Source organism: Vicia villosa, linkage group LG6 (assembly GCF_029867415.1).
Source record: "Vicia villosa cultivar HV-30 ecotype Madison, WI linkage group LG6, Vvil1.0, whole genome shotgun sequence".
NCBI classification, from domain to species: domain Eukaryota; kingdom Viridiplantae; phylum Streptophyta; class Magnoliopsida; order Fabales; family Fabaceae; genus Vicia; species Vicia villosa.
Genome location: NC_081185.1, coordinates 112,046,816 through 112,060,408, shown reverse-complemented (window position 1 = coordinate 112,060,408; position 13,593 = coordinate 112,046,816). Strand labels below are relative to the sequence as shown.

Below are 13,593 nucleotides of genomic sequence, written 5' to 3'. Positions count from 1 at the left end.
CCACTTGAACCTAAGCGCTTGATATAATTGTGATATAATTGTGAAGTATAGTAGTAAGTTAGGTATGAAAAATTAAATTTTCTTAAACATATTTTGTCTTTTAAATACTTAAATAAATGTCAATGTCAATTGTCTAAAATGAGTTGAAAATAAAATTTGGCAATTTACCTAATTTATAGTCAAATTCAAATTTGATATCATTATATCAAATTTTATAGTAACAATCTTTAAAGTTAACTACACTTATGTATACACATTAATTGAATGTAAACAATTTTGTTAGGTAGAATCCAATTACAATCACATCATGAATGAAGCATTCAAATTGTACAAAAGTTATATGTGGAACATGGTCCCACCTACGTAGGATACCACCTTAGTGTTAGTGCCCTTTTCTTCTTTTTCTGTCCTTCAACAATACCAACCTTGTCTGTCTTCAACATCTCTCTCTCTCTCTTTCACTTTTTTTCCACTGCTGGGTCGGTGCAAGTTTCCATTTTTCTTCCCTTTCTATCTGTCAAAACCATACCCAGTTGAAAAAAGCTTCCATTTTTTTTCTCTATAGTCTCTGCCAAACCTTGAAACAGCTTCATAGTGTTTCTGTTTCTCAAGGCATTTTTATTTTATCAACAACAGTTCTGTTATGCAGAAATCATTGAGTTCTGTATGAGTTGGTGCCAAGCTTGCTTTTGTGTGTTTGAAGCTTTTTCTTTGTGATTATCAAACTTTTTCATTAAGTTCAATCATTCACTTTTTTTTCTATCTTCATATTGGAAAAAAGTTGAGATGGAATCTCTGAACTTGTGAGCTGTAAATCTGTTGCTAATTGTCTCAATTTTTTCACTTTCCTTTTCTGGAAAGACTGGATAACTGAAATTTTCAGCTTTTGTTTGAAACTTGAGTTAATCATTAAGGTCTGTGCATGAACCAAAAAAAGTTATCTCATTGATACCTTTTTAGCCAAAGGAAGCTTATATTGTCATAGATAGAGAGCTTCACAAGGGACTGAAAATTGAATTCATAGATGCTTTGTCTTTTACTCTTTCAGCTTGATCATACAAAAAGAGTCCTTTAACAACAGGTACTTAGTTTTAGCTGTTATAATCTTCAGTCTTTCTTTACATATGTATGTTATTAAGAACTTGATTTAGTTTCATTTTCTGACTCAAATTTTTGTGCCATGAGGAGTTGATGATTGAGATAACCAAAATATAAACTACTATGGCAAAATTATAAGCCGAATTTGGTCGAATATGGATCAGATTGATTAACTTTTCAAGTCTGGGTGGAGTGTGTTATTGAGTCTAAATCTGGCTAGGTTTTTTTTTATTTAGGTGTTTTAAACAAACTTGTTATCATGAACAGATTAGTTTGGTTTGCATTAGTCCCTTCTGATTAGGGTGTTGTGCTCACAAAAAGAGAGCTCTTTGAGGACGTGCAACCGCACTGGGCCTAAAATTTGTCTAGTAAAACTGTAACTAAATAGAGCCTCATAAAATTTGTCATCGTTAGAAAGCGATGATATAGGACCTCTAATTGCTTTGTCACAGTCTATCCAGGGCCTCCAAAAATTTATTTAAGACGTCTATGCTCACAAACTACTATGTTGAAGCATTTTTATGAGTATTATTAAGGGCATTTGTTTATTGAATGTGTTTGTCCATCTATCAGGTTATGCAAAGTTATACCACTGAAGTAAGTCGATCGTGTCGAATCCAATCATCAATATGGCAAAGAGGTCTCAAAGATTCCCTGTGCAGTATGAAAGAGATCAGTCAGGTTGTATGTGGGGATTCATTAGTATGTTTGATTTTCGCCATGCTCGCTTTACTCGGAAGTTGATTGCGGATAAGAGGCACAACCACAAGCATGCTCTTGGTAATGTCCTAATGAAATTAATGTTTGAGTTTTTACTTCCAAATAATGTCAACTTTGTTCTTGTCTAATGTATGTTAGATATATGATTAGATTTTCACTTCTTTTTTTTGTTTCGATAGAGGTTGTACCTACCAAGAACAAATTCGAGGCGTTGAGCAATTTGGATGAAGAATATCAAGGCAATTTTGTAAGTTCGTTAGTCCAAATCTCGATGATTTTCCTGTCAGCAAAAATTTGGAGTTTAAATACATGAAAATTGAGCACAAGTTACATTAGATTATGATTTTCCTACATTATGCGTAGTCGTTTGTTGATATAAATGTATCGTCTATGTTTCAGGACAGAGAAGAGAGTAAGAGACTTACAGTGAAAACGGATGCTGACAAGGTTAGTGTAAAGAAACTCATAGAAGAAGAGATGTTCATTGACCGGGATGAGGTAAAGGATCAAAGTAAAAATGTAGGATCAAAGCGAACCGAGTTAGGGTCTCGAGATTCCGTGAAGAGAGATTCCGAAAGAAAAAGAAAATCACGCAAGAAAAGTCGAGATATGGATACTAATGATCTGAGTGTAACTTTGAAATCGGAATTCTCAGATAATCAGCTCTTAAAGCAACAACAATCAAGAGATAATCTAGATTTGGACAAGATAATGGAAGATTTTTGTCAAATCGAACAAGCATGTTCCTTGATGAATGACGATGATGATAATAGCAAAGTTAATCCTCAATCGAACCAAAAGAAGACCACTTCTGAAGAACTTGCAAGAGATGCAATTAATGATTTTGTGAATCAGATGGTATTGGATGGGAAAGATCATGTAGAAGATAAAAAAATCCTTTGCTCAGATGAACTCATGGAAAAACTTCAGGTCATAAGCTCGGATAAGGAATTGTTTCTCAGACTTCTACAAGATCCAAATTCACACTTAATGAAATATATGCAGGAGTTGGAGAAGGCTCGAGGGAGAAGTGAAAAAGAATTCAATTCTGTTGTTGATTCCAACTTCTCCGAACAAGACCTTCGCAGCAGTCTAAAACAAACCAGGGAGATTGTCAACCGAAAGTATCGTAAATTTTTCTGGAAAAAGGTGAAGTCTCAGTCGAAAGTTCCAGCAAATAAAATTGCGAAAACGGAAGTTCCAAATAGAATTGTCATTCTGAAACCTGCAACAACGGGCACGCAAATTTCAGAAAGTGAAAGCAATATTGCTTTGTCGCCTTATTCGCGTGATATTGTCCCTTACAAAGGTCCTTCTTCTACGAGAGTTGGTTCACATTTTTCTCTTACAGAGATAAAAAGAAAATTTAAACACGCTATAGGAAAGGAGAAGCATGGAAGCCATGAACTCCCTGTCAAAGGTGAAAACATCGGCTCAAGAGGAAAGGCCAACGGTAAAGATAAAAGTGGGATGAAATCTCCTAATAAAGACCGTTTCTTCATGGAAAAAATTGCAAGACCTATGTTTGATGTTGTGAAAGGAAACAAGACTAGTACATTGAAAGACTCCGAATTTAATGCGGAACGTGAAAGTGGTTCTAAGAAGGAAAAGGTTTCGAACATTTACATCGAGGCTAGGAAACACTTATCTGAGATGCTAGAAAATGGAGATGATGACGCAAGCGTTTCTAGCAGGAAGATTCCGAAAACCCTTGGGAGAATTCTATCTCTTCCTGAGTACAACTTTTCTCCTGTTGGAAGTCCTGGAGGGAATTTGGAGCATCATTATGCTACTGGCATTGCATGTGCAAAATTTTCCACTTCAGATAAAATAATCGAGGTTAATGGCGATAACTTGTCTCCCAAGCAAGCCACCTCTATAGATCAAACAGATCAGGAAGCGAGCAATTCAAGGAACTGGTCAAGTGTTTGTAATGAAAATGAAAGATCTAATGAAGTACCTGAAATTGAGACTGAGTCAACTTTCTCGTATGATCTTGGTCATGGTGATACTTCTGAAGCCGATTATTTGGTTAGAGATGGCATTGTTGCTGAAGGTAGAGTTCAAAGCACATGATTTAATTAATAGATATTTGATAAACTCTAAACTTTAGTCTGTGTGTTTGCAGGCGTTTATATATATTCCGTCATTTATCTTTTCTTAACTTTTATGCAGGCAATGTCGAATTCGCAAAAGATATAAATGTTTCCGAATCTTCCTCGGATCCAAATGACTGCATTGACCAGAAGGACGAAAATCACGATGCCTCAGAAATTCCTGATGATGCTAGATTTTCTGAATGTTTGAATGAGGTAATTTCACTCGTTGTATTATATTTTTACTCAAATCATTTATTTGAGGATAAATTGGCCATAATGCCAGAAGTATAATCAGTTACAATGGACCCTTCAAGATTTCGTTTAAAGCCTCTTTAACTGTTAAGATTTTATTTAAAGTAAACTGTCATTTGATTCTTTTACAGGATGTGAAAGAAGAGAACCAACCATCATCTCCACTGTCTTCTCCTTCTCACTCTTCCATCACGGAGAAAATCGAAGAGCTAGAAAGTAGTATAGATGTATCTGGTCGACCAAGTCCGGTTTCTGTGCTCGACATACCATTCTCCGATGATGATCCTGGCTACTCCACATGTCAGCCTGGTAAAATTCCTGCACTGGAACCTTGAAAACCCTCTAGCTATGTTCTTAAAATTTAAAATAACAATTCAAAATTAAAAAATAAGAAAAGAAATTACAAACTTGTCCCTTTATTCCATGCAGATTCAACAATCTGCAATTCTTTTTATTTGCCATAATAATTTTAAACTGATAACACATTCATTCTTGATTTTCAGTTAAATTGCGAGTACAATCACTACAAATTCGATTTGAGGAACAAGACACTTCATCAACGGATCGATTTCATAGAAGAAAATGTTGTTTTGAAGAAAATGAACTGATATACGACTACATAAATGCTGTTTTCCACGCCTCTGGTTTGACACAAGATCAACTAATGATGAAATGCCTTTCCTCAAACAAGATACTAGATCCTTCCTTGTTTGATCAGGTAGAGTTCTTCTCGAACATGCTTTTCCACGAGCAGAAGCTCCTATTCGACAGTATCAACGAGGTTCTCATGGAGGTTTGTTGGCACTACTTTGGAGTATCACCCTGTGTATCATTTGTAAATCCTAGTATAAGACCAACACCAAATATGAAAAAGATTATTCTCAAAGTTTGGGAAGGGGTGTGTTGGCATGTCCTTCCTTTGCCACCGCCGCATACTTTGGAACAAATTGTTAGGAAAGACCTGGCAAGAAATGGAACATGGATGGAACTTCGACTCGATGCTGAAACAGTTGGGTTTGAAATGAGTGACACCATTCTTGTAGAACTGATGGAAGATGCAATATTGAGCCTTGTGAATCAAAGTACAGAAACTTAATATTCTGTGCTTCAATTTGAAGTGAAGGACAATAATAACAGCATTAACATGTAGAAGACAACTTAGTGGTTTTCTCTCAAGCATGCTGTGAATGAAGATAATATTCAATAAGGAACCATAAAAGCCAAGTAGCAGCTGCTTTTGGCAAAAGTACTTAATTACACTTGTTTTTATGACAACAGATTAAGCAACAATTTTATTTGGGTGAGGGTTTGATAGTAGATTTTGTAAAGTTTGATTTGCCGATCACATTTCCTGGTGTGTTGATTTTTTTGTTTGACACAATATTTTGTACATTTGCTTTTTGGTTAACCTATTGTATTGAGTGTGTGTGGAAATAATGAAATGTGAACTCAGCTTAGCATAGTATTAGTATTCAAGAAGAGAGCAAGTAGAAATGTGAATAATACTATGTGATAATAAAAGAACAAAATGCATAATGCTTTGAAGCTGTTTTTTTTTTTTTGGAATAACTTTGAAGCTGTTCCATTTCTAGGAGAATAAATATACCAAAAATCTTGGAACAATTCTGTCAAAAAAAATAAATGTTTGAAGAATTAATGAAAAAAAATGATGATATAATGTGCTCAAAATATGCTAGTGATGTAGTCCTCAAGCTACTATTTACATATGGACCTGGAGACACTGATAGAATACTAATCAGAACACTAATCAGAATTTTGGAAACTAAAATAACCCACTAATATAATTTGTCTATTAAAAAGAAAATCTCATTTACATAAGCAAGTTAACATGTGTTTTACAACCATATTTTAGTCTACAGTAGTGGCAATTAAGCCCTCAATCAAAATGATACATCCAAAATAGAAATGCTTAAATACAGTTATGAATCATGACAGCCAGAAGTAAAGTACTGCATTGTTGAAGCTAGCATGACAGCCAAGCAGATGCAAAATAAGCTATAATGCAAAACCTTACATTAAAAAGCTTTAATATTAGTGTAGCTTCCTTTTCTTATTTCCCATTATAGGCGGTGACAGCGGAACTGCTGCCTTTCTCTTGGCAAAAGCATTAGTTCTGCTTTCGTCTTCATCATCTTCGTCATCATCTAAAGCCTCACTTGCATACGGAGTAGACTCTCTGGCAATATTGGCTGCTTTTCTTTTATCAGCATCTAATTTGGCTTGCAATTTCCTTTCAACAGGGTCATTCGAAAGCCCTACTTTAGATTCTCGTGGAACTCTTGCTCCTAGACCAAGCCTGCCAACATAATAACATAGTTATATCGCAAATAGATTTGTAGGAGCCAAACTGTGAATAATTTAACTATGGTGGTGATTATACTGACTTATGAGGTCTACCCTCCATATTCACATTCTTTGTTTCATCATCTGCAGATCCGCTCATACCTTTTACCCATGCCTCGGCCTGCCAATCAATATCAGTATAATTAACAAGTAACTAACTCATAGTCACAGCAGCATCAAGAAATTCTCAATACTTGCTGTAAATATAACAACCAGATCTAATAACACATTCATCACTGTAAGTTAATACTCTAAAATCTGAATGAATGCAGATCAATACCATAACAAATACTCCCTCCGGTCCTAATTATCAGAGACAAATTACTTTTTAGATTCATTCAACAATCAATGTATTTGGTCTAATAATAGACCAGATATATGAATCTAAAAAGTAACTTGTCTCTCATAAATAGGACTAAATAGGACCGGAGGGAGTAACTCACTAACCACTTCATAGATATAAAGTACATAAACCGTATTCTCTAATCTCTATTCATATCAAGACAGGCTAAGATAATAATTTACCAGTTTGAAGGCCGAGTTCAACTTAACAATCGGGGGAGCTGCAGTTTTCTTTGGGTTTGCTGTAACACTCATTTCAAGCTTTTTTTGTACCTTAATAGGAGAGATAATGATTATGGTTTTGATAGAATGAAATAGATGATTACAATGGAGTAAATAGAATGCATTTTATACAGTGATTTTAAGGTAACTAACATAACCAACTAGCAACTAATTATAACTAACAAGTAACTGCCTTAATCAATATCAAGCTAATTCTAACAAATCCTAAATTAAATATTTCCTTGCGAAACCCTAAATTAAATTAGAATTGAACACGGCACAATCTTGAGATTGTAGAGAAATCAAACTGATGAAAAAAAATATAAATTACACAATAAAACCTTAACTCAACCATTAAAAGTACACAACACAGCCCATAGTTATTAACATGATAAATTAAACTTACAAAGTTACACTACAAAGCAATGGGCAATGGGAGAGAGGGGAAGGCAGGCGGCGGTGGACAGGCGGGGAGCAAGGAGGAGAGAGTGGATCGAATCGTGTCGACGTCGTTCGTGGGTCGGTATGTGATTGTGACCGGTGGAAGAGAGGGGACAGATGAAGTGAATCGAACAAAGAGAAGTTGAGAGAGAAAGAGGCGCTGCTGAATGTTGAGAATGAAAGAAGAGAAGGTCCTGTAATTGGTCAAGACTTGAGTGGTAGAACTGTAAATTTCAAATTTAAATGGACTATTTTCGTTGAGAATATCTCAATACATTCCTTGATAGTCTTATGCATAGCTGTCAAAATGGGCCGGCCCGCCCGGCCCAAAAAATTATAGAGCTTGGGCCTTCAAATCAGAGCCCATATTTTTAAAAGTTTTTTTAGCCCAACCCTAAAAAGTCCGCTGCCCATTAGGGCTAGCCCATATGGGCCATGGATAGCCCATGAGACCCGCACAAGTATAAATTTTAAAAAATTATATTAGTTTTTATATTGTGTCACTCCAAAATAAAACATTGATTTATCTCACTTCACTAAATTTTGTTTCTATTATATTCAATCTTTCTCTTTTAAATATTATACATTAATATAATCAACATTATTTCCTCGTATTCTGATAGTTTCTCTTATATTAAATATTTGAGTATTATTTTCTACAATTTAAACATGTAATGTATTTAAAAATACATTATAGTATTTATAAAAGATGAAATAGTACTTAAAAATGTATTATGTTTAAAATAATATAATTTTTAATTTAATTTATAATAAATATAATGGATTTTTTATTTTAATTTTTTTATTAAAAAAAGCTCGTTTAGGGTCGGGTAGCACGAAGCCCATCTAGGGCCGGGCTCGGGTAGTAATTTTGAGGCCCATATTACAATAGGGCTTTTTTGCCCCAGCCCTAAAAAGTTCAGGCCCATTAGGGTCGGCCCTAAATGGGTCAGGTAGCCCATTTTGACAGCTCTACTCTTATGCACCTAACACAATTAATTTTATTTATGTCCCCTGTTTTCGAAGATACACCATGAAGTTTTTTTTGTTGCCAAAATTTGGTATTTTTTCCGGAGCTGCGTCTACGGAAGTATTTTTACATTGATAAACATTGAGTAAAAAAGGTGCTTCCGGAGATACACTTACGGAAACAAGAGTGAATTTTTAGAAGTGCGCATGGTGCCTAAGAAGCCCAATGGGTGGAATAAGAGATTCTCTTTTCGTTAACATAAATCGAACATTACACTTTAATATTTAGATGGACGTTCCAACATCTTCAAAATATCGTCGATCGATCTCAAAATTGTCACATCCACCTTGAATCAAAACTTTTGTTTCGAAACAAAAAAAAAAATTCCACATAGCTCTTAAATTTGCACCTGTCTTCACCTGAAAGTTGTTGAACTCAATCTTTCATTTGTTGTCAATCGACAGTGAACGGTACTTGAGCTTCACATTTTTTTTAGAGTATGGTATGAGATTATGCAATATGTATTTCAGATCTGCAGGAGGAGTATACTCATTGGTCTTAAATTCAATTGAAGGTTTTGCATTGTTAAAGTAGACATTTGTGACATGTCAATTGATGTTCGTTATGGTGTAATGTGTTTTGGTATAAAATATGACACAAGAGTCTCATACTTTTAGTAGTTCTAGACAAATATGAACCTTAAAAATTTTATCTTGTACCATAGGATGTTTCGGAGATGCAATTGTGATACCACCCTATTTTGTTATTTCAGAGATGTATTTTTCAGAACCATTCAAAACAAAATAAAATTTTGGAACAGACAGAAACAAAACATGTATTAAAATGCATAACTTTTTGGGAAACTTAAACATGTATTGAAATATTTAAAAGTGTATATATTAGATATCATTAATATTAATATAAGATTGCATACAATACATTATTGAATAAAAACTAAAATAAACCGAAACATGTGTCGCAAGCTAAATTTAGATCTACGGGAAGTACCGCCTTTGACTTTTGTTTATTTGATTCTCTTTCAATTTCGCTCAATTTGGTGAATTCTTGCATCATTTACACAAAATGATTCAACGAAATCTCGACTTTTTGTTGTTGAATGAGTTGTCCACTCAGTTGATGTCAGTGGTATTTGGCATCCCGATTTCAAATAAACTTGAACAAAATGCCACGGATTTGAAATCCACCTAACACACATAATACGATCATTTGGATTTTGACGCGAGGAAGTGTGTGGTGGAAAAAATGTTCAAAAACCATATCTTGTAAGATCAATACACACTCTTTCATATGCATTTTCTATGAGATGATCAATTTCAGAGAAGCGTGTCTATTTGTCCTCTAGTGTTGGTCCACTAATGTAAGGAACAATGTATTCATAAATTGCATCAAAATTTTCTTTTTCCAGTATAGTCATGTGTATGATTCTTTACGGCCCATCAACCTTTGGATAAGTTGATGGCGGAAAAGTGTGTGATCCTTTTCTCCTTTATCGAGCAAAGTAGAAACTGCTCGAAAACCGTAGTTACCGTCACCTTAAACATTGACGAATCGTTCAATGTATTTGTGCATAAAAAATGTCATCTCGTTAATGAATGAATTTTTTGGTGGAGGCGGTGAAGGAGGTGGTTTGCTAATACGATCTCCTTTGAAACAATTTTTTGAGATTTTTTAGTAGAGAATCCGAAAAAAAGTTTGTCAACATGTTCAAAATAGGAAAGAAATTGCATCGTTGAATTCTCACTCAGTGTAGGTTCGATCTTCTTAGGAGCACCTTTTGTTTTTACCTGTTGAGAATACGGTTTCAGGTCTGTGGTTTTTTTATAAACAATCTTCCTTCATTGCTCTTTGATATGGAGTTTCATACTATCATCGACTTTCAAAAATCTTTCTTGTATCACTCCTTATTCGGTTAAGATAGAGATATTTGATTTATCGTCTTTCATGACACCATCATCATCGAACTTGAGCCTTTCCAGTGAGTAACAACTTCATTCATTCGTATCGGGCTATCAACTTTCATCTTATTAGATATAAGACATGCATATAGGAGACCATATGTTTTCATAAGTGTGCAACCACACTTTGAGCTATCAGAACCTGCATTCTTAACTCGTTTGGCTTCGTGAAACATATAATCCAGTCTTGCTCGAGATATGTTACCGACCAACTGAGAATAAAGATTGTTGTTTTTGAATCTATGTTTCAACATTATGATGCTACAACCAAATGATGTATGTTTCTCATTATGCTGATTTTGGATCATTTAGTTCACAAAGTCTCGATCTCTACACAAACTATCCTTACTATTTCTCAACCAATTCTTTAGTGTAGCATGGGGAGACTCAACTCCGTTAATTGTTGTATTTCCAAGGTGTCTTACTTGATCAGTACAGGCATAAACTATTTTCTCCTTCACATGGTCCATAATTGTGCTTTCAACATATTTCAACAAATCTTGATATTTCTTACAAACCTTTTTGAAATGCACAACATCATCGACATATAACTCTTTTGTATAAATATTTATTACTCCCTCCGTTCTAAATTATTTGTCGCAATGGCCCACTTCACACAGATTAAGAAACAATAATAAATGAAAGAGAGAGAATGGTGACTTTACCAAATTATCCTGATTAATTATTGGTGTATTCGAAATAACATTAATATTAAGTGAGAAAATAATAAATTAAGAGTATTTATTAGACGGTGCAATTGGAAGATTAAATATAAAATTGCATTGGTAATGTAAAGTGACAAGTATTTTGAGACAATTTTTTTCCAAATGTGACATTTATTTTGGGATAAAGGGAGTATAATATTTCATGCATCCATTATTCTTTCCATTATCACGTCCTCCTTGACCATTTTTCCACCTTCGCCCTTTATTTGTTTCGTCTCTACCGCAGGTTTAACCTGACTTCTCACATTCTTTAATATGTGATACCTACACAGTAATTGTAAGAAGTATGAAAGACCTTTGCAACCGAATTTATCAGATCCATATCACAGTCTGTGACAATTACTTTCAGCGTGTCTCTTTGCCCTTCAACATTTCCTGACACGCCTCTAAAGCCCAAGAACATTTTCCTCTTTTTCGCTCTCTAAAAATGCAAAGTCGGCCGAATAATTCTTCTCAGTAGAGGTAACACCAACAATTTCTAATAGTGGAAGCTTGTACTTATTGGTCTTATATGTTGAATCAATGATGAGCACAGTAGGAAATAAGTTAACTATAACACCCAAGGCCAACGAGGGCGAGGAATGGTTGATGCTGCATAAGGCATGACAAAGAGACACTCTTGAGGTCAGAGAGGGCGAGGATTGGTCGTCGAATTCGCATTGAAATGAGATGAATCCTGAGTATGTGTAGGTATGAGACTGCATGGTTGAATGAAGACTTATAAGGATTGATTGGTACTACCTATACAAACAAGATGTATCTTTTTTTCAGTAGCTTAGCAAATAAGAACTTCATAGTTAAGAGTGTTTGAATTGGAGTAGTATTTAGATGATTGACCTTCTAGAAAGGTTCTTGAAAAATGTGTAAGTGAGGACAAAGTATGATGAAAAGATCTGTGTTGGTTTGTGGGGTCAGTTGGTAATCCTAAAAATAATCTAGGGCGTTACATTAACAACTTGATGGAATCATAATGAGTCCAAAATATATCTCTAACGGTTACTTCATCCTCGCACGTTTGGTACCTAGATACCTAAATGTTATCATCCAGAAGTTTCAAGAGGTCTTACATTTCATTTCTATCCCCCCTCAATGCCTTGTTATTATGGGCCCGAATATTGTAGAATTGCCTGATATTTGATATATTTCCAGGTCTTTTAAGTTTCAAAGTTGCAAGTATGTTTTTCGGTTGCTCCATATTCAATGCCATGTATGAAACAATTTTCTTCTCTTCCGTCATGACGCAACATGCAATTGGATGTCCAACTAACTTTTTACACAATTCATGGTTATGTAATCCACATACCACATTAAATATCTATTTGTTATTGACAAAAGATACTCACACAACTTAAAGGGACACTCACATTTTCTTAAACTAGTATCATCTCGTTGATTTTTCAAAGAGGAGTTTTATACTTTCCACTTATTTTGCGTGTCATTGTCACAAACACAACTCTTTTATCTAAACAATTATCGGACCTTCCGATTACAATACCGGACCCCAATGTGAGCAATGAGGAATGAAATAAATTATCTTTACCTTGAATTCCAGCTTTGTTTGCTCCTTTTGATGCGAGGAAACACAATAATGAAGTTTTATAGTGAAAATCTTGATTGATAATGGAAGGGTCTGTTGAAAGGATTTTAGGAAAAAAAGAGTATGTGGTCTGATCATGCAGGATGTTGTTTTATTAAAATTCACGTTTGAGAATTTCAAAAATGCATCTTCGAAAATGACTGACATGCAGAGGTGGCAAGTTATTAAATTTCCGCTTCAACACTTCAGAAATGCGCTTTCGAAAAAGCCACTGAAATTTTAAATCTTATCTTAATCTTAATATCTTAATCTTAATATTATCTTAATCTTAATCTACTTAATATAAATCTAAGGTTGTCATGATGGCAACCCTAGACACATGTCATGTTGATAGCTAATTTAACATCAACCCTAGACACATGTTATTTTCATAGCTACTTTAATATCAACCCTAATTTTGTTTTTTTAAAATTAGTTTTACATTAATAATATAATATTCCACACAACTAATTTTAATAAAAAGTAATATTAATATTTTTTATAAAACTAAAATTAACATGGTATTTTTACTTTATATTTGTCTAATTTGATTTTTATATGTAACATTTTAAAGCTTCTCAAATCATATTGATATAACTATTATTTATAAAATCTCTTAAACCAAAAAATATATGTTAAAGAATTGAAGTTGAAAAATATTTAAAACAATAATTTAAAAAGGGAACTAAAGATTAATTGATATGACTGTTTAAAAAAATTTATTGAATATTTATTTAAATATGGAAATGAAATAAAAATTTCCTTAAAATATATATTAGAAAATATAATATATATATATATATATATA

The 13,593-nt window shown here is 34.0% G+C and overlaps 2 protein-coding genes across 2 annotated transcripts; one reads left to right on the top strand and one right to left on the bottom strand.

The window, feature by feature from the left end:
• The first annotated feature begins 401 nt into the window (after positions 1-401).
• LOC131609618 (uncharacterized) lies at positions 402-5,738 on the top strand. Its single transcript, XM_058881380.1, has 7 exons — positions 402-1,081; positions 1,672-1,878; positions 1,998-2,065; positions 2,218-3,874; positions 3,994-4,130; positions 4,301-4,478; positions 4,673-5,738. Exons 2-7 carry the CDS (start codon positions 1,728-1,730, stop codon positions 5,263-5,265), a joined length of 2,784 nt encoding a protein of 927 aa, XP_058737363.1. The 5' UTR covers positions 402-1,081; positions 1,672-1,727; the 3' UTR covers positions 5,266-5,738.
• On the bottom strand, positions 5,567-7,757 carry LOC131609619 (uncharacterized). Its single transcript, XM_058881381.1, has 4 exons — positions 7,504-7,757; positions 7,059-7,148; positions 6,575-6,654; positions 5,567-6,486 (listed from the first exon to the last, which is right to left on the bottom strand). Exons 2-4 carry the CDS (start codon positions 7,128-7,130, stop codon positions 6,222-6,224), a joined length of 417 nt encoding a protein of 138 aa, XP_058737364.1. The 5' UTR covers positions 7,131-7,148; positions 7,504-7,757; the 3' UTR covers positions 5,567-6,221.
• Positions 7,758-13,593: the final 5,836 nt, after the last annotated feature.

Excerpts from the sequence above, each read along its gene's own strand:
- LOC131609618 (XM_058881380.1), top strand. The coding sequence starts at position 1,728 with ATGGCAAAGAGGTCTCAAAGATTCCCTGTGCAGTATGAAAGAGATCAG. Across the intron at positions 2,066-2,217 it reads AAGAATATCAAGGCAATTTT|GACAGAGAAGAGAGTAAGAG; the intron begins GTAAGTTCGTTA and ends TCTATGTTTCAG. Across the intron at positions 3,875-3,993 it reads AGATGGCATTGTTGCTGAAG|GCAATGTCGAATTCGCAAAA; the intron begins GTAGAGTTCAAA and ends ACTTTTATGCAG.
- LOC131609619 (XM_058881381.1), bottom strand. The coding sequence starts at position 7,130 with ATGAGTGTTACAGCAAACCCAAAGAAAACTGCAGCTCCCCCGATTGTT. Across the intron at positions 6,655-7,058 it reads TGAACTCGGCCTTCAAACTG|GCCGAGGCATGGGTAAAAGG; the intron begins GTAAATTATTAT and ends ATTGATTGGCAG. Across the intron at positions 6,487-6,574 it reads ATGGAGGGTAGACCTCATAA|GCTTGGTCTAGGAGCAAGAG; the intron begins GTCAGTATAATC and ends TTATGTTGGCAG.